At 33.3% G+C, this 19644-nt stretch overlaps 1 protein-coding gene across 1 annotated transcript in view; it reads left to right on the forward strand.

The window, feature by feature from the left end:
• Positions 1 to 18406, forward strand: part of LOC125051365 (protein Wnt-10a) — a 30845-nt gene extending 12439 nt beyond the window's left edge. The window contains exons 3-6 of the mRNA XM_047651620.1: positions 6461 to 6747; positions 16523 to 16654; positions 17160 to 17281; positions 17662 to 18406. Coding sequence (XP_047507576.1) covers positions 6461 to 6747; positions 16523 to 16654; positions 17160 to 17281; positions 17662 to 17896 — 776 coding nt within the window. The 3' untranslated portion in view covers positions 17897 to 18406. The remainder of the gene's footprint in view (positions 1 to 6460; positions 6748 to 16522; positions 16655 to 17159; positions 17282 to 17661) is intronic.
• The last annotated feature ends 1238 nt before the right edge of the window (positions 18407 to 19644 follow it).

Below are 19644 nucleotides of genomic sequence, written 5' to 3' on the forward strand. Positions count from 1 at the left end.
TGTTAATACTATGGCTGAAACGAAGGAAATTATTACTAAATTCAGAGCAGTGTTGGCCTAGTGGCATCAGCGTGCGACTCATACTGGAGGTCGCAGGTGCGATCCCCGGCTGTTGGAGTTTCTTTCTATGTGCGCATTTAACATTGCCGGCTTACCTTAGACCCAAAAAGTCAACGACGTGTGTCAGGCACAGGAGGCTGAACACCTACTTGTCTATTAGATTGACAAACGATCATGAAACAGTTACAGAAATCTGAGGCCCAGTAGAACCTAAAAACCTAGAACCTAAAAAGGTTGTAGCACCACTGATTTATTTTAACTTTATTAAAACTCAAGACAAATATAGCAAAGTTATATAATCTGCAAAATGTAAGTAGTTACGCAATCATTCAGTCCCTTGAGAAAATTTACAGTGCATGGTCGAAGCGTTGAAAAAAACATTAAAACGAAATCCTCGTAAATCACATCAAGTGCGCAGGAGCATCTCAACGGCGCGCACGCCTCAAAAACTGTAGCAATATGGAAAAAGACGACCACCTCAGGTGCGTTGGAAAAACCTTAATATGCGCATGCTATTAGTTCTAAAGTTAACTGACCACTGCGATACGCAAAGCGTTTATTTTAAACATATTGTCTTTATTTATTTGAAAAGGTTATTACGAAACAATACGCACTATTTACTACTCGACTACGATTGGATTAATCGGACTGACTCTCTATCTCTATCTAAATCATGAAATGGTTATGTTTCTTCTGTGTTTGCTTGCATTTCATCTTTTTTCATAACATTCAATCGGTCTCTTTACAAATATAGGTTCTTTATAAAATACGTGGTTTTATTAATATTATTATATAATAATATAATAACTTCGTTTATTCTTAAGGTGATTTTACTTATAGACAACATTTTGCTATGCTACCCCAGAGACTGTTCGGTTTTATGGAATGACAACTTTTTAGGTTTTTCTGTGATTTTTTTCTCTATAAATCTCAGAGTTCAAGTCATCAGATTTTAATTAACAAATAAAAAATAGGGATTGATCGTAGAGGGGTGAAAATTAGGGATTGTATGTATTTTTGTATGTTGTATCATAAAAAAATAGAAACAAAAAAAATATTCTAAAAAATAAACAAAAATTTTTGGGGTGGACACTGGACACCCCTTATTACTTAGGGCTTTAAAAGATAGATAGTAGCCGAATCGGTCGAGCCGTTTCGGAGGAGTATGGGAACGAACATTGTTACACGAGAATTTTATATATAGAGAGATTTATTCATTATATTCACGTCTAATTCCCGAAGGGGTAGACAGAGACCACGGATCTCCACGTGCTACCGTCCTGTACCTCTCTCACTTCATCCACTTTCATGACATTCACCATGCATGTTGATTATGGAAACTTTAAAAAAAATGTCTCCAGGCATGCTCTGTATTGATAATTTATAAAGAAGTGCGTTGTCACATGTCCATCAACGCTAGCTTCTTAGGTCTTTTGAAAAGGCGTGACTACACTGCGATATCTCAGTGTAAACTATCCTTAAATGTACTTGAACGTATTGTGAATAAAAAAGTTCGATATGATAATTGAAATTTGTGTTTATTTAGAGGCCTGTGAGTTTTTTTCTGCGCCGGCGCCCATTCCTTATACGGTTGAATGGAGATTTGCCAATTTAATCCGAGCTTCGAGGAATCGCGACTGTCCCTACTTTAGTATTAATAAAACAATCTAGTATTATGTACAATCTATAGATGGAGTTTTTTGGGCTTATGCTATAGAATCTTCCTAAGTTATTTAGCTGTTAGTATCTTTTAATAAAGCTACTAACGTGCGGAGTTTTATATACGTGAAATACAATATATATAAATCATTACAATGTTTTTTTTTATAAAATCCTTTTTAATTTATTTTGATTTTTAATTTTAATAAATTGTAAAATAGCATGCCTATACAATTATACATAATTGTTTCTCTTGTACCTTTTATAAATATATTTCCGGAGGGTGTTTATAAATAAGAACATAAATATTAGAAATAGATCGATCTGAAAATGTTATAACTTTTTTCGCTGACTGTACCGAAAATAATTACATATCATGAATTATTGATGTGTACAGCAAAAAGCTAAACTACAAGTGTAAGGGAAGAATTTAAAATCTGTCACCCGTTCGAAATTCGGGGTATTCGATTGAAAAAATCGAACGAATGAGTCGAATTCATTTGAATCGATTAAGGAATTCGATACATGATCGATCGCGACCTTAATTTCCTCGATTTTTCGTTTGCAGTATCTCTTTGACATAATCGGATATAAAATAAAAATGTAATTGTAAGTTAGTTACATAAATTTTTTTGCAATTTCATTAAAGGTGCCTCAACAATCATATCTTTATTCAGACATAGTTATTACCAGCCTTTTGTGATTCCATCCCTCGTCACTGATCTTAATTTTACCTTATATAATATTATTTCTATTACCTTTTATATACTTTTAAAAAACTGAAAGAATAGGTATTATTTAAGACTAACATTCTAAATTTAAAATGCCAATTATTCACTATTAAAACAACGCGGTAACGGTAACAAAAATACCCTTATTAGTACATTCAGAGTTGCTACCATCCTTTATGGGTCTTGCCCTCTCAACAATCACCTCCACTGATCTCGATATTACCTTTTAATAGCCAACGATATTCTAAATTCAAAATGGTCAGATTCACTCACCACCCTTACACGCGTAAAATAAACAAAGATTATAAATTTATCCATAACCGTACTCGACGATAACTCGAATCATCAAAATCGATCAATCGAGCGTGACATAAATCGTTTCAGATCGATACTATCGCGTTTCATCAGCAAATATAAATTTGTCACTGGCCTCTCGGAAAAAGCGAGTTGCTCTTATAAATAAACAATAATGGCCGTATATGGTAACACCGTAACATTCTGAAATGAATTCGATCTTATTGATAAAGAATTAAGAACTGTTCATATTGTACGACTGTTCTGACTGCCGACTTTATTATCTAGAGGTAGACACTATATAGTAGAATTTATTTGAATAATATTTTTTGGAAATTGTTGACTGCGTGTGACAGTTGACTTAGGTAGACTTTTCTACGTGTATGTACTGTGGAATTGACTCCCAGTGGGGGGTTTTCTCTGAGAGATACGACCTCCAACTATTCAAACTTAGAGTGTACTCCTCCTTAAAGTTCGGCAACGCATCCTCTAAAAATGGGTGTCCATAGGCTGCGATGACTGCTGTTTTTGAGCGTCCCGTAGGCCGATAATATAAAAAAAGGATAAATTGTCTAGGTCTTTATCTATATGTCTATTATCGATGACCTCTTTAATGCAATTGTGTTGGAGCTACCCCCGGTGGACTTGGTGAAGAAGCACAGAAGCACCCAGTTCTCTGAGTGAGTCCCAAATAACCCTATCTCTTTTGGTGATGGAGTTGCGTAACACATTTGAGCAGAGGTGCATCAGCCTCATTATTAGGAGATTTGGCATCTATCATGCTTGTCGAACGACGCGTCAGTGGAAGTCGCAAGTTGTAAAACGCTTTTCACTCGCAAAGTATTAATTCACTTGACAAGCGATCATTGCATCAGATAACTCCTGATTTATAATGATTATCATTATTGTACTTCAGTCATCCTAAATCATTTGCCGTCGACTTTTTGCTGCAAGTTTGATGACCTAGAACCGGGGAAACTGATACATTTTTCTAAAGTATTGTTCAATACGACACGACTTTTTATTTATAATGTTACATATATTCTTTTCTTATTAAAATAAACTTTATTATATTATATATATTATATTATATAACTATGAAAATCATTTTTGTTTTAAATACGTTCTACTAACGTGTAAAAATACGTTTACAATGTTTTCCACTCTCATATTATATATTTGCTAAAATTATTTTTGTTTCGGAACACAAAAATATTTTTTCTATTAAAATGAGTTAACCCAAATACCCCAGATAAGCGCGTATAAACCAACAAAACATCACACTCTTCAGATTTTTGGTATACAGATACACAAGTATATATAAACATCCCATATTTGCGGATTCATAAATTTTTCTTATAGAATTCCTAAAGTATTAAATCTTAAATGCAATACTTAAAGTATTTATCTATAAAGATTTAATACATGTCGTAAAAAATAATTATCACCTTTCCATACAAATATAATGACCAAAACACAAACAGAACTTGAGAACTAAAAAACAAAAACTCATAGCACGAATTCCATAAGAAAACTTTTTAATTTTAATCAACCGTATCTCGACGTCAATTAGAGTTGCTGCTCTAATCCATAGATAAGGTATCGTATTAATCACTCGATACAATAAATTAATTTATTCGATTCTCATATCGATTCATCAGACTCGAATGCTTAGCTTATAAAGTTTTATTTAATCTGTTTACTCTTTGGAAACATAGACAAACTTCATCATTAAAATGTGTTCGATAAATTTAGTACCGGGAAAAGTATCTACAAATAGAAAAAACCTTAAACAATAATTGAAACTATTATCAGAAAGATTATCGAGTATAAATAAACAATTCTTAAACATTGACTAGAACTCTATATCAAAGCTAATTTAAAGCAACAAGACTTTTTAAGACACTTTAAGATTGCACAGAGAATATATTGCTTGTAGTATAAGGAAAAGAATTCCGCACATTTATCAATTACAGATAACCGTAAACACTATAAAAACTAGAAATCGAATCGGTGAGCAGGTGGTCGGACGTTTACAGGGCCTTAATTGCCTATTAAAGCACTAGAGAACTTAAAATTGTTTTCAAACCCATTCAGTTTCGCACAAAGACATTGCAAGAATTGCGCATTATTCTAACATGCAACGATTAACTGACCTTACTCAAATGCAAATGGACGAGAGTTCTCTTTAAGGTAAAAAGATTACATTGTCCGATTCAATAGTTTATCTTCAAATAGCACCGAGATTTAATTTATTGCATAAAATAGATAAATGTTTTGATCCTACGTTCCGCATTCTGCTGCGGCAACGGGTAAGACTGACAGATACCAGTTGAGATATAGAGACGTCTTTGGATTATAGGTTTCTGATATTTGTGGCGAGATTAAGAATATGGTTTGAACTACTTAGATGGTATTTTACGCCTTTGAGATCGTGATGCTGTAAGGGATTAGACATTCCGACTTGCCATAAATATTATGGAATTGTTATATATCTGAAATCAGTGTGTGTTTTGAAGTTTTAACCAATGGATTTTCTATAAACATAGTGAGGGACCTGTATGTCTAAATCATCAAAATTTACGGTGACAGAGAAGGCTAATCATATTAGAAATGTTATTAGAAAAGTGATCAACTAAATATAGAACTTTCTGTACCAAATGAAAGCGCCATTGTTTCTTTATGACTGAACAGCTTATACCTGGCTGCTGCAGTAGCGCATTAAATAAGATCAAAATGAATTTAATTTTACGCAGTTTTAATTGCGATATCTCCCACTGAATCATAAAGTTTCACAATAAAAGTTAAAGTACTTGTAAACATAAAAGCCCTTAATTATAGGCATTACAAAATTATCGTTTTTACGACTTTGCCGTTTTATTGTGAAGGAATCTCGCTGCATTAAATGATACTTTGCTACATAATTGTTAATGACTGTTATACCGTTTAACACTGTACTAGCGTATTTTTCTGTTCCTATTTTAAATATTTTCATAAACTTCTACCCTCCATTCTTAATAATAAACATTAAATAGATATTGTATGTCCTTATCACTCTCGTGTGTCTTGACCTACTTGAATTAAAGATCTATGTCCCCTAATTGGGGCAGAGGGCATTCAGCGTAGAAAACCAGCATGATCGATCCGGGGCAGTTCTCTTAATTTCATTCCAGCTTCCTTCGCCTCTGCAATGATGTTTCGTTGCCAGGTCTGGCTTGCGCGGACTCGTTTTCTTTGGCCTTGAAGATTCCAGTAGAGGGCTGGCTTGGCAATGTGACTTGGATCCCTTCAGAGCGTATGACCCACTTCCACTTTCGGCGTTTTATAGACCTGTAATTTGGGACCTCATTGAATAGCTCCCATACCTGATTATTAGAGATTATCTCGGGCCAGAAGGGCTCATGTGTCGTAGCTAATTAATATTACAAAACATTATTTCTAATTAAGATCGAGTACGGCTTTAAGACCGGAAAGTTTATATAATTAAATCTACCGTCTATTATGTATCAAAATATATATACACTTAATAATATTGTAAGAGTAGAATCAACCTATACACTGTATGCCGGACATTTATAATATATATAACATAAGAACTATGTAATGGAAATTATAGGTACTATTATACAAAAATTAATCCACGATGCAGAGCTTTCTCTACAGCAGTTTCTTCTTGAATTGCCTTAATGCTCTTTATAATGAAATTTTAATTCCAGGGTTCCGCGAGACGTCCTTCCTCTACGCGCTTACAGCAGCGGGTGTGGCCCACGCAATAGCCCGCGCTTGCGCACAAGGTCGCCTACTCTCTTGCGGTTGTGACCAGCTGGGTTACAGGGCCTCTCACGATCCACGGGGGCGTGGGCGTAACAAGTGGGAATGGAGCGGATGCTCCCACAACTTGGCGTATGGGATCGACTTCTCGAAGAAGTTCCTGGACGTACGAGATCAAGTAGATGATTTGCAGTCGAAGATCAATGTTCATAATAATAATGCAGGAAGATTGGTGAGTTATACATACGTATATTTTTTTATAGAACAGTGGCAAACTGGCAGGAGGCTCATCTGGTAAATGGTAAGTGAGGCCCACCGCCTTTGGACACCCTTAATACCAGAGCGCTCTCGAATGCGTTGCTGGCCTTTTTACACGCTTTATATTAGCTTCACCTGTATGTGTGTATGTATGTATGTAACCGACTCCTTCGGACTCGATTTTGACCCACTTTTCCCGGACAGATTTAATTCAAACTTTGCGCACCTGTCAAAGATCGATGACAATGCAATAATTCGAAAAAAAAATGAAATAAATAAAAAAAATTTAACTAAAAAAAATAAAATAAATAATAGTTTAAAAAAACTAGAACACACGCTTTTTAAAGCACATCAAACTAAAAAGTGAAAAACTAAAAAGTGAAAGAAGCCTAAATTAGGAATTATTATTACTATTATTTATTAAATACTGACGTATGTACTACTACGAGGGTCTATTGAAACGTCTCTGAACATCTAAGACAATAGACGTTATTTATTCACCATTTTAAAATTAGATAGTTTATAAAATATCATTATACCTTATACGCCTATACACACATGAGGATATATTTTTTTGTAAAACTTATCTTTTGTATCTTCTATTCTGCTACGGCGTAGGATTTATTTGTATTTCCTTCCGATCTTACTTTTCTTATAAACGGAACAAACCCTTATTCAAGCCCTGAGTCATGAGATTGACTTAATGAGTAGCCGTTTGATGTTTGAACCAAAAGACTGAACTATTCGAATGCTCTCCAATTTTCTCTTTACACGCATAGAGGGTGAATATCAAATTAACGACTAATTGGAAATAACAATTGAAATTATTTTATCCGATTAAAATCTTTTTCTACACAAAGTATTTTTCTATTTATTTTACGTGTTTATAGAATGGTATATTAGGCATGTTAACGTAAAATTGTAAACACCGTTAGATTGTAATCTATCTCGCGAGATCATAAACTGTCGAGAGATTGTGAACCTCAGCGTACTGCTTACAATTTAACGTATTATTATTCGGTAGATTGTACTACACTAACTTAGTTATCATTCAAACTTCTTTGGTCAATTACAGATTAATTTTACTTCCCAACAATTTCATATAACTACCGAATAATAATACCTTAAATTGTAAGCAGTTCGTTGAGGTTCACAATCTTTCGACAGTTTACAATCTCGCGAGATATATTACAATCTAACGGTGTTTACAATTTTACGGTGACATGCACATTTCACGGTTTAAAAAAAATGACGGCTTTAGAAAAGGAATTTGCGTTTGTATGATAAACGCAAATATTATTATTATGTATGTAAACACACTAACAGCTTAATACGCTGATGCTCGCGTATTTTGAGATTTGGAGAAACTATCCAATATATTTTTAAAGGAGTTCAAAGATGGTGCACTGATTACACTTTCCGGAAGCCTATTTCAGTCGGCCACAACTCGGTATGGGAAAAAGTTCTTACTTACTTAAATATACTTTAGAAGTTATGTTAAGGAACGTACTACATAATTCCTAAAAGGCCGGCAACACGAACCTTCTGGCGGTGTCAGGTAATCCTCCTGCCGTTCTCAAAAAAACGTTACGTAATCAACTTTTCAGTAATCGTCAGCGAATATGAATGTCATGTCTTAATAATAATATTTTTTAAACAATGTCTTAAAATTGATTACAAATCCAAAATTGTTTCTAAAGCGTTAATCCACATTGAGGTGGAGTCGATCGTTGGGTGGTCTCAATTACGTCTGAGCTATAAAATATAATATTCATTTAATCGATTTTTATTACTATTAAGCTTATCAGTATCACATTCTGCTAGAAAGAAATGTTAATGAGAAAAATTAAACCTAAGACAGTTAATATGCCAAATTGGTTTCGTGTGTTATCACGTCGAAGTTTTTACACATTTCATTGCTTCTCTGTATGTAAGGGAGACTCTTAGGGTAAGTTTTTGATCAATAAATATGCATTTCCTGGTAAAGTAGAGTTTTGGAGATTATTGTAACGCGCCGTAACATTTTTCTGTAACCAATAGTAAAATGTTTCGTGACCTCGTACCATTATGAGGTGTAAAGTACTGGAAAGTCGAAAATAATATTAACAATAACGCGTAATTCAATCCCCGCCCCGCATCGTAACAATTTACAAAGCCTCCCCCCCCCCCCCCAAATTAGTTACATAATACTTGAACGCTCCCTTAATTACAGAAATGTAAGTTGTAATCTGGAAGATGTAATCGAAAAGAAAAATCATAATTACAGAAGTCTTGTACTCAAAAGGCTTTAGTTTACGGCCTGACTGACGGAAAAAACATTTGGTTAATAAACAGATTGATTTCATCACTGCCTAGCCGAGCCAAGTTAGTGCTTGACTACACAAGACTATTAATAATAACATATAATCTATTGCATACATTGAATGAACAAATATTTTTGTTCCGCGACCTAAACCTTGGTTAATCATAAATAACCTTAATATTTAAATTCAACCTCACATGAATATCTAATAAAAAACATAGCCCGTGGCTTAAGTTCGCTAAATCATTAAGTACAGTCGCGCACACGTGCCTGCCACATAAATATATCACTTACTGATTTGTTATTGTCCGTCAACTAATCCACAGCTAAAATACCTAGTAATAATTTAATAAGCTTCTGAATAATAAACATGTCAATGTTGCTTTGCCGGTATAAAATCTAACACGATTAGATAATGTACACTTATGACGCATATAAATGACAAGACAATAAGATTTTTAATCTGACGTCTGTCAAATGGCATTTATGATTTTGATCGCGTCTGTATCGTTTTTATTTAATATTGTATAGGTATAAATTATTTAATTAGTGATTCGTTTATAGTGGTTAATTATATAGTAGACGCCTAATTTATATCGTTGCTTCGACCGGCGGCTGCTAGTGACATTTATAGTGAGATAATTGCATCTAAACTGCTATTTAATTTTAATAATATAGGAAGAAGTTTATTTGTTACTGCCGGTGGTAAAGCTGTCAAATTGTGAGTATGTAAGTTTTGTTCACAAGAATAACGTATTAACGAAAGTAAGATTGTTTTTTCATTTGTTTATTATGCAGTTACAGTTGAAGCAGTGTTGGCCTAGTGGCTTCAGCGTGCGATTCTCATCCCTGAGGTCGTAGGTTCGATCCTCGGCTGTGCACCAATGGACTTTCTTTCTATGTGCGCATTTAACATTCGCTCGAAAGGTGAAGGAAAACATCGTGAGGAAACCGACATGTCTTAGACCCAAAAAGTCATAAAAGGCATGGGAGGATCACCTACTTGCCTAATAGATTTAAAAATGATCATGAAACAGATTCAGAAATCTGTAGCGCCACTAATTTATTTTATTTATTATGCAATAAGCTGGTAGGCCAAGTCTTAGCAAGCACGTAATTAACTTGTTAGCTTTATGGTAGCGTATACGCACGTATATACCCTGACGTCCTGGACTCCTAAGGCCGAATAATCATTGATTCGGGTTAATAGGTTTATACATACCTTCTCACAAAGTTACCAATAATTTAAAAAAATACCTTTCTACTATTAGTGAAGTCCACAAATTTAATGTATAAACAAGAATTAGCATTAATTAAAAATCGTTTCAAGAAAGCAACTCTCTTAACAGCTAACATTGTCTAGGCCTGGATGTTGAGAGAAGAGAGCGCTTGGAGCTCCAACTCCACATTTTACCACAAATAACTCCAATGTTGTATTAAGTAAACCAGCAAAGTTAATTTTCTTTTAGATTACATACAATATCTTAATGAACGTTAAAAGTTAACTTTGTTACTAATTATGCATGTGCGAAGTTAAATTTTTTAAACAGACGCATGAACATAAATTAACATAATTAATGTTGTCGATTATAACGCTGTCTTGACCAGTAGCAAAAACCTTTATTGCATAAATTAAAATAAACACATAGTTAAATTTGACAGTTTATAGCCTACCACTGTGGCCTTAGTAATTAAGTTACAAAGTTGCATTTATGATCGTTGATCAATAAATTAAAGAATTCTACTTTTACAGCTTAGAAGTTTTTCCCATTTTTACGGAAAAGGGCGATATTGTTTAGTATTTTATAAGTTTATAAACAACATTTCTTCAAATCAAAAAAAACTGGCGCCAACTTTCTGCTTTCCGATAACGATAGAACATAATGTTGTATTTATAAAATTTTACATATAAGGTTGATAATTGGAAATATTACTATGTTATGGTAACACTGAAGCATATCAGGTCGGGTTCATAATCTGGATATTATGGAGAGACTGAGTCTACGGGTACCAAGTAGAAACCTGAGGCGGAAGTCTCAACTTTTGGATGTACCGCGCGCACATTCCAACTTGGTTAGCGAAGCACCACTCACGCGAGCAATACATATATGTAATAAATAGAATTTCTGTTAAGGTAGACCTATTTGTTTGTACACTGGCTGAGTTCACAAGAGATGCTTCCTATATTATTAGTTATAAGATTTAATATAAATATACTTTTTTTTAATGTTTTTTATCTAGGTTAATTGGTGTGGGTATAAATATTGTGTAGTTCTAACGAATTAGTAATTACTGTAAAGTGGAATATGGAATAAATAAATAAAAAAAATCTCTTGTCTACGTAGAGCATAGAAGACCACTTTCTATTTAAAATTATTTTATTTTACGAACAGCTAAAAATTAATTAGTTAATTAAAAAATTAAGAATTCTTCAGTTCTCTTGTTGAACAATATCCTTCAATATACTTTAAGGTAAACCTTGCTCAAAATGCAGATCGCAAAATGCATTAGAAAATAATTTAAGAATACAGTAAATTACATAACCTACAAGATATAATTATTATACCGACAAAAAAGATTAATACATTTTCAATAAGTAAAACATGCAATAAAAATTTAATCATCACCGACCTATCAAGAATGAAATTAGCTACAAATATGTATCACAGACGGTGGTCCGACCCCACACTTGACTATTGTTCGCCCTCTAATATTTTGTTTTGTGGGGATATAATTAACAGCCTCCCATGAGATCTCAGTTAGACACGCTCGCCGTAATAACCCGCGATGATATTTATATTAATGTCAAAATAAAGTCGAACGCAAATACACCGATGTGTATCATATATGGTGTTCATGTTTAACCAAGTTTGATAATAATTCCGAGTGTCGGCCAAACAGATCTCAAATTTTAAGTTGACTAACTTTTTGAAAATTCGATGATATAGATTTATAAAAAGTCATATAAGTGCAAGCGACGAGCAGTTTTAGGCTGCTTCATTGTCAGAGAACCTAAAAACTGCTTAAGGCCTCACAAATTCTGAGGTCGTGTGTCCAAACCTTGAGCACCAATAGATTTTTCTTTTTATTGGAGGTAAACTTATATATTATCCTTGTTCCTCCAAGGTCGAGTCCGTGTCCTTATAAACTAATTGAAATCAAATAAAACCTTAATTTAATACATCCAAATTGCTACCATCAAAATGCCTATGGATTTAAGCTATATGCATATAATTATGCGTGCGACTCTCATCCCTGATCAATCGAAGGTTCGATCCCCGATTTAACATTCGCTCGAACGGTGAAGGAAAACATCGTGAAGAAACCGACATGTCTTAGACCCAAAAAGTCGACGGCGTGTGTCAGGCACAGGAGGTTGATCACCTACTTGCCTATTAGATTGAAAAATGATCATGAAACAGTTTCAGAAATCTGAGGCCCAGACCTAAAGTGTTTGTAGCGCCACTGAATTTTATTTTATATATTTTATATAAAATAAAATATATTATATTATTTGGTATTGAAGTTTTCTTTATATATTAGTTTCATATAACTAACATTTTATCAGAGATCTTTGAAGGTATAAAAAATTCAAGACAAAGTAAGGCATGAGTCAAGTTCTCTTTATGATTAATACATTTCGGTGTAACGGCGGCCATGCTTCCTCAGCGGGACTATAAAAGATGTTGCATTTCAACCCACCACAATTAGGCACCGCATTGGAGAGCCGAGGTGATAATTATGTTACAAAAAATCTATTCGATGAGTTAATATTTTGTTATTTCGATATTAGCCAGTGTAGATTTGATTTTAATTATACACTTTTATACACTCATGATAAAACGATAAATTGCTGTCTAGGTGTGGTTTTCTTATTAAATTTAATTTGTATAAGCTGTCTTTAGCTGGTATATTTTGTTGTCTTTGAAGAATTGTTTTACACGCTATCTGTTTCCCAGTGGCGGGTTTACCAGCAGGCTGAGTAGAATGGAGTCTAGGGCGGCAGATTTCTAGGACGGCAAATTTGGGAATCGATTTTTTCGCTACCTCATAGAAATCGAAAAGATTTCTGCATGACGGTTTTCTGATGTCTGCAACAAATTTTGCTCAAGTTTTGTATTCCTTAACCCTTTATCCCTGCCGCTCATTTTTTCGATGAGTACTTTTAAACAGAACCAGAAGTTTCTTGTAACTATTCCGTAGTTCTAGTATAAAGAATTGTTACAATAAATGTCCTAATATCTTCATTATTTCAAAAGGCAGTTGTGATAATGTTTTCTATAGAAACTGGCGCCGGAATTCTGTACTTGAGTAGTTGGTCACCAACAGCGGAAGTTCCCGACTTAATTATTTTTGTTTACGTATTCCATTTATTTTAATAATCAAGCGCTGATGTGGCAAATTTAAGGCAGTTTTTGCCGCGCACCACCACTATGTGGAACCAGGTGCCCACTGAAGTATTTCCGAACCAATTCCACTTGGAGTACTTCAAATGAGCATACGACTCTTTAAAAGGCCAGCAACGCACATGAGCTCTCTGGCATCGAGTGTCCATGGACAGCGGTGTCACTTAACATCAGGTGAGCCTTCAGCCCGTTTTTCGTTCTATAAAAAAACATACCTAATGATGTATCGGAATTCTTGTTTAAGAATAGAAGCGAACATTAAGGTCACAGAGAAAACAATTTAATTCTATTATCTGTAGGCTTATGCCATGTTCGTATTACGTGATCGAACCGACACTATGTAAATAAGATTTCAAACATTTTTTATTAAATTAAAATAAGCATGAAAATAGACGTTAGGACGAATAAAACAGTATAGGTATAATAAGAATATTTACTTAATATACGAGTACATTATTTCGTAAAGATTACTATATACAATGAAAAGTTAAAAATAAATCTAAAATATGTACCTGTCTTAGAGGCATTGTGAAACTAAAAATGTTTTCTAGTGAAAAACGTAAAGTTTATATGATTTATCGAATTACCAACTTATTTATTTAGTAAAATATTTTAGTCAAACAATGTGGGCGCATAATATATATAACTATGATTTTCATTTCGTTCATTTTAACATTTAACATGAAAATTACAAAAAAAAATTCTATATAAATTACTTTCCATTCAAATTCACCAAAACAGTTTTTATGTGTTTCTCTGACCTAATAAAACAATTATTTAAACGCCATTTTACGTATGATTATTACTATTTCCAATTAATATCTAAATCAAATCAATCTTTGTACTAAAATTCATCGATTAAAGTCTACATTATAGTTGAGTCATGAAATTGATAGAGCCGCGATTCGAATGGAGAATTCCATACCTCAAATGGTGGTGTGTGCGGTTAAGTAATGCTTAATTTGTCCGTCAGATTAGTCTTGGTCATCTTAAACCTATTAGCGTTACTCAGACTTAATCGCTTGCTAGATTACGATTCATGATATTGGCTGATGCTAAATTGTTGCATGCTCATTTTATCGATAGGCTAGACCACGATTAGTTAAGTTAAGCGGCATTTGCTGTGGTGCTTGTATTGATGGGTTACTATTGGTTTGAATAGATCAGATTTTAATATCCTGTCACGTTAGATTTTTTTTTAAATAACTCAACGATTTTGATATCATCATTCTATTTTGCAATTTAAATTGCAAAATTTGATTCTTGATATTGGCTGATGCCAAATTGTTGCATGCTCATTTAATTGATAGGCTAAACCAGGATATGTAAGTTAAGCGACATTTGCTGTGGTGAATGTATTGATGGGTTACCGTTATTGGTTTGAATAGATCAGATTTTAATATCCTGTCACTTTAGAATCATTTTTTAAATAACTCGTAACGATTTGGAAATCATCATTCTATTTTGCCATTTCAATAATAGCCTAATAACTTAACCGACTTCAAAATAGAGAACCTTGAGACAAAGTCACCTCCAAGATAAAGACGCGTCAAACAAAATTACATACTTCGAGCGTTTTTAATTGGACTATTGTATTTAATGGTGGGTTCTCGTACTATAATTATTTGTCTAGTTTTTGCTACCATGAACCAGTTCTTAATGACATCATATTTACTCTTCAAAATACCATTATTTTAAGTACATCCATCGGCACTGTATAAACACTTAATACTGGCTAATGATTTAATTTCAAGTACCTGATGACATGTTATTGAGTTTATATTTAGTGATTTTAATTTGCATTTATTATTTTCTCGTAATATAGTTGATATTATAATAGAGATCGTGTTAATATACATACATATGTAATATGAATCTATGTAAAAATATTTGTCTTTATTTCCTACTGATTCTTCATAAAATTAGGTTATATAAAAATATTATCAGTTGATATATTTTATGATGGAATTATTTTTATTCATTTGAACACTGAAGGCACATAATATATGAAACCTCATCAATTTGAAGTTAATATAAACTATACGTGTGCCAAGTCAATAGCTAGTTCTATTAAAAAGAAAGGAATAGAAACACAAAACGAATTTAATAATTATTATATGTGCTTTTAAGACTGTACCATATTTAAATAAACCGCGATCCACCACAAAATGTAAAGCCATAAATCAATACAGCATACAATTAGCCGCTCCGAAGCCAGCTAAAGTGTAGAAAGTGGCATTATTGAAACTATTGATAGGGTCGAACGCGCCGGCCTCCGGGGCCATATTAACCCGCCGTATTTCACAAACAGCCCGCCGAGGTGAGAACATAATAAGCGGTTCGACTCCATTTTTAATATTCCACCTTCATTATGTCGTATTACAATCGTCTTGGGTGGCGAATTCTATCGCGAACTGTCTTAATTCCACGCCATTAAGGCACCGGGATGGAAGGGCGGGCCTTGCGCCGATTTATTTGAATTTTTGTACAGCTTCAATTTGGGAAATTATTTCGCTTGCGGCGCTCGCGAAATTAAGACGTCAGCGTGATTGCTGTGAGGCGTTTAATTATGTAAATGTTATGAGCTAGGTGGGTGGTGCGGGTAATTGTGCCAAGATGTGGTCACGTTCAGATTTATGATTCAGGCCTTTGAAAAATTACTGGGCGATGCAATAAATATATCGGAATGAATGCGAATGGACATTGTATGAGATGATGTAGTTAAGAACAGCACAGCGGTATTAAAAAAATATATTATATCTAGTCTGGGTCTTTCGTCATTTATGAAGATTTGGCTGAGGAACTTTGATGATTTTAATCTTATAATAGCATTGTAGATTATAGATTATAGCAAGATATGGATATATATACAAAGACATTCGCTTCATCGCTTTCTTTCATACATCTTTCTTAAATATGGGCAAACAAGTGGAAACACTTTTCATTTTTAATTTTTATACGAAGTCGTTTTGATAATTCTAAGTTCAACGTTTTAATCATTTGTATTTTAATTTGATTTATATTTTTTTCTGGCGCTTTAGATCCTTGCATCACACATGGAGGTAAGGTGTAAGTGCCACGGATTATCTGGAAGCTGCCAGCTTCGAACTTGTTGGAGAGCCACTCCCGATTTCAGAGTCGTCGCCACTACCATTAAAAAACAATATCGTAAAGTAAGTTAAACTAATCCACAAATGATCTATCCATCTTTGGTTTACGCGAATACACATTAAAAAGCTAGATGGCATTAGAAGACCTTCTTCAATACTCTAAATCATACAATTTGATAGTACGGCACTTGAATCGCCGTTCATGTTTAACTTAGTATTATTCTACCGTTGTCTTAAAAGCCATCCAAAATTTTATCAAGGTCGCTAAAGCTGCTGGACTGTAAGAGTTAAAAATTTAAGAGTTAAGAATTTATCCGAAAAGACAGTCATTACTTTACTTAAGTTAGACTTACATAAGTTGACTATAGATCCAATAGAAGATAAAAATGTTCTTTACTGTCCTTTCTTTCTGTTGTTAGCTTATCGGGCATATTGTGAATGCGTTGTACCGTTCTTTTGTTTTTAACTGCAATTTGAGATAGTAGAGGACTGTAAAATCTAATGATTCAGACATATTTAAATTAGATTTACATTAGGGTGCTTTTGCAATGTTCTACATATTTTACAGGCTCTAATGGTAGCACAAGAAGGTCTCAACAACGGCGAATCAGTGCTGCGAGGCAGACCTCGCGGCAGAAGGAAGAGTAGAGCTAGACCGGCACCAAAGACAAGTTTACTGTTCTTTGAAAAGTAAGGAATTTAAGGGCATAGTAAAACTCTTCATCGTATATATCTAAAAATAAAGTATACCATTGATAAAAGAGATAAAAGTAGTAAGCTTATTTTAAATATTCTATTACTTGTAGCAGTTATTATGTATTATAAATATTTTTCATGCAAAACCAAGCCTACAAAAAAATGCAAAAATAATTTCTTTAGAATACACTTTCATTGTAAATATATAACATCTATACATTTTTCACCCTCTTACGTATAGAAATAAAAATAGATATAAATAATGCTAAAGAGATACAAACAACATTATAAATATCTAGACGTAGGTTTTGATGATTATTTCAATTAATACTATAATTTAAATTTTAAAATAAACTAATAACAAATATTTATAGATCCCCAAGCTTTTGCGAGGCGGATCCCAAGCTCGACTCGCCAGGAACATCGGGCAGGGTGTGTCGCATCGGAAGGACCTCGAGGACGGGCTCATGTGACCTCCTCTGTTGTGGAAGAGGTCACGATCTTATTCGGAAGTCAAGCGTTAAGCCCTGCAACTGCACGTTCCATTGGTGTTGTAAAGTCGATTGCCAAAAGTGTAAAGACGATAAGTGGATTGCTGTATGTAAGTAAGAGCGGTAAAATTTAGAGCAAGCTGTTCTAACTCTCTAAAAAATTCTGGAGAGATTTTCGACACTAGGTCGTGCGTTCAAAGCTACTTTTAATGGAATACATATAAAAGAAACCGTCATGCAAAAAAACTACAAATTATGGAGAAGAGACAATTTAAATTTAATATAAATTTAAATTGCGCTCTGATTTAGTTTCATTAAACTGGTATGCACAAATACACGGAATTATTAGTTTGTAAATAAATTGTGGAATAATTATGATTTAGATATAAATTAAAAATTTTGATAATTAATTAGGCTAATTTAAATTAAAATAACATAAATTTTACTCTTTACAATTATTTTCATTTACATATCTTACATAAACATAGCTTTAACATAGTAATTGTTATCAGTATTAAATGTAGACTATTATAACATTCCGTCTTGTAAATATTAATTCCATATTCTGTGTAATATTTAATATTTATTTTAGTACTAGCTAATGCATTTTGTATCAAATGTTCAAATAAACGAGGTAAACGCACTTGTTTTTTTTTAATAGTTCCTGAATATTATTTATTGCAAAATTATTTTGTCAATTGTCAATATTGCCATTGTATCAGCGCAAGGTTGGAGCATAAACAAGATACGAATACTTCCCACGAAATTGTATAGGTATTATATTAAAAATATGGAGACAGTAGTATTACTTAATGCCGTTTAATTTCAATGTGAATCAGAATTAACGATTAAAAGTATTTAGTTATTAGTAATAGAAATCGATTGTCTATGGTTAGTCTTAAGCTCGCAAAATTTAAGCAAAATAAGCCTCCATTTAACAACAAAATGAACTAAAATATTTTCGCTCTGCACTTATAAGAAGTGCCTATCATTCACTAATCTATCACTTCAAATTATGTGAAGCGGAAACACAAACAAACATGACAGATTAGTGATGTAATATTTTTGACAGCTCAATGGACATATTGTTACTGACAATACTTCAATTGTATTCGGTCTTTGAAAATTCTTACAAAGATTTTAATTCGGATCGTAACGGTGATTTTAAGAGATCGATTATTCCCATAAGTACTTGAAGTTACGTTAAATATGCCGCAATAGGATGCAAACTTAAACGTTTTGTTTAAAATACTTGATTATAAATTATTTATAATTTACGTTATATTGCAAACTAAGAGTTGTTTGGAAGGATTGTCATCCAGCACATGTATTTCTAGCATTAGTATTTAACGTCAAGTATTAATATTAAAATACTGTAATTATAATTGCTTTAACGTGCGACTTTTATCCTTTAAGTCGTCGGTTCTAACCCCGGCTGTGCGCCAATGAACTCTGTATATATGTCTATGAGCACTTTTAATACTCGCACGTATTGGAAAGAAAACATCGTGAAATGGCCTTATATCCAAAAAGTCGATGACGTATGTCAGACTTAGAAGGCTGATCACCTACTTGCCTGTTTGAGAAAACAAATGATCACGAATCAGATACTTTGAGGCCCCAGACCTTAAAGGTAAAGGTGCCGTTGTATTTTTATTTTAACTATTAGCAAATAAGTAATGCTTTTGAATAAAAAATTGTCATATTAGGATAAGAAATTATTTATTATTTATATTACCGAAGGATAAATATGGTTCTAAAATCATCATTATAAAGTTATGTTATTTTTTCATAATAATTGTTACACATACAGTGTTTTTCTGAAATTTTACTTTTTGAGAATATATTAACTGTGGGCAAACACTG

Source organism: Pieris napi, chromosome 7 (assembly GCF_905475465.1).
Source record: "Pieris napi chromosome 7, ilPieNapi1.2, whole genome shotgun sequence".
Lineage (NCBI taxonomy): Eukaryota > Metazoa > Arthropoda > Insecta > Lepidoptera > Pieridae > Pieris > Pieris napi.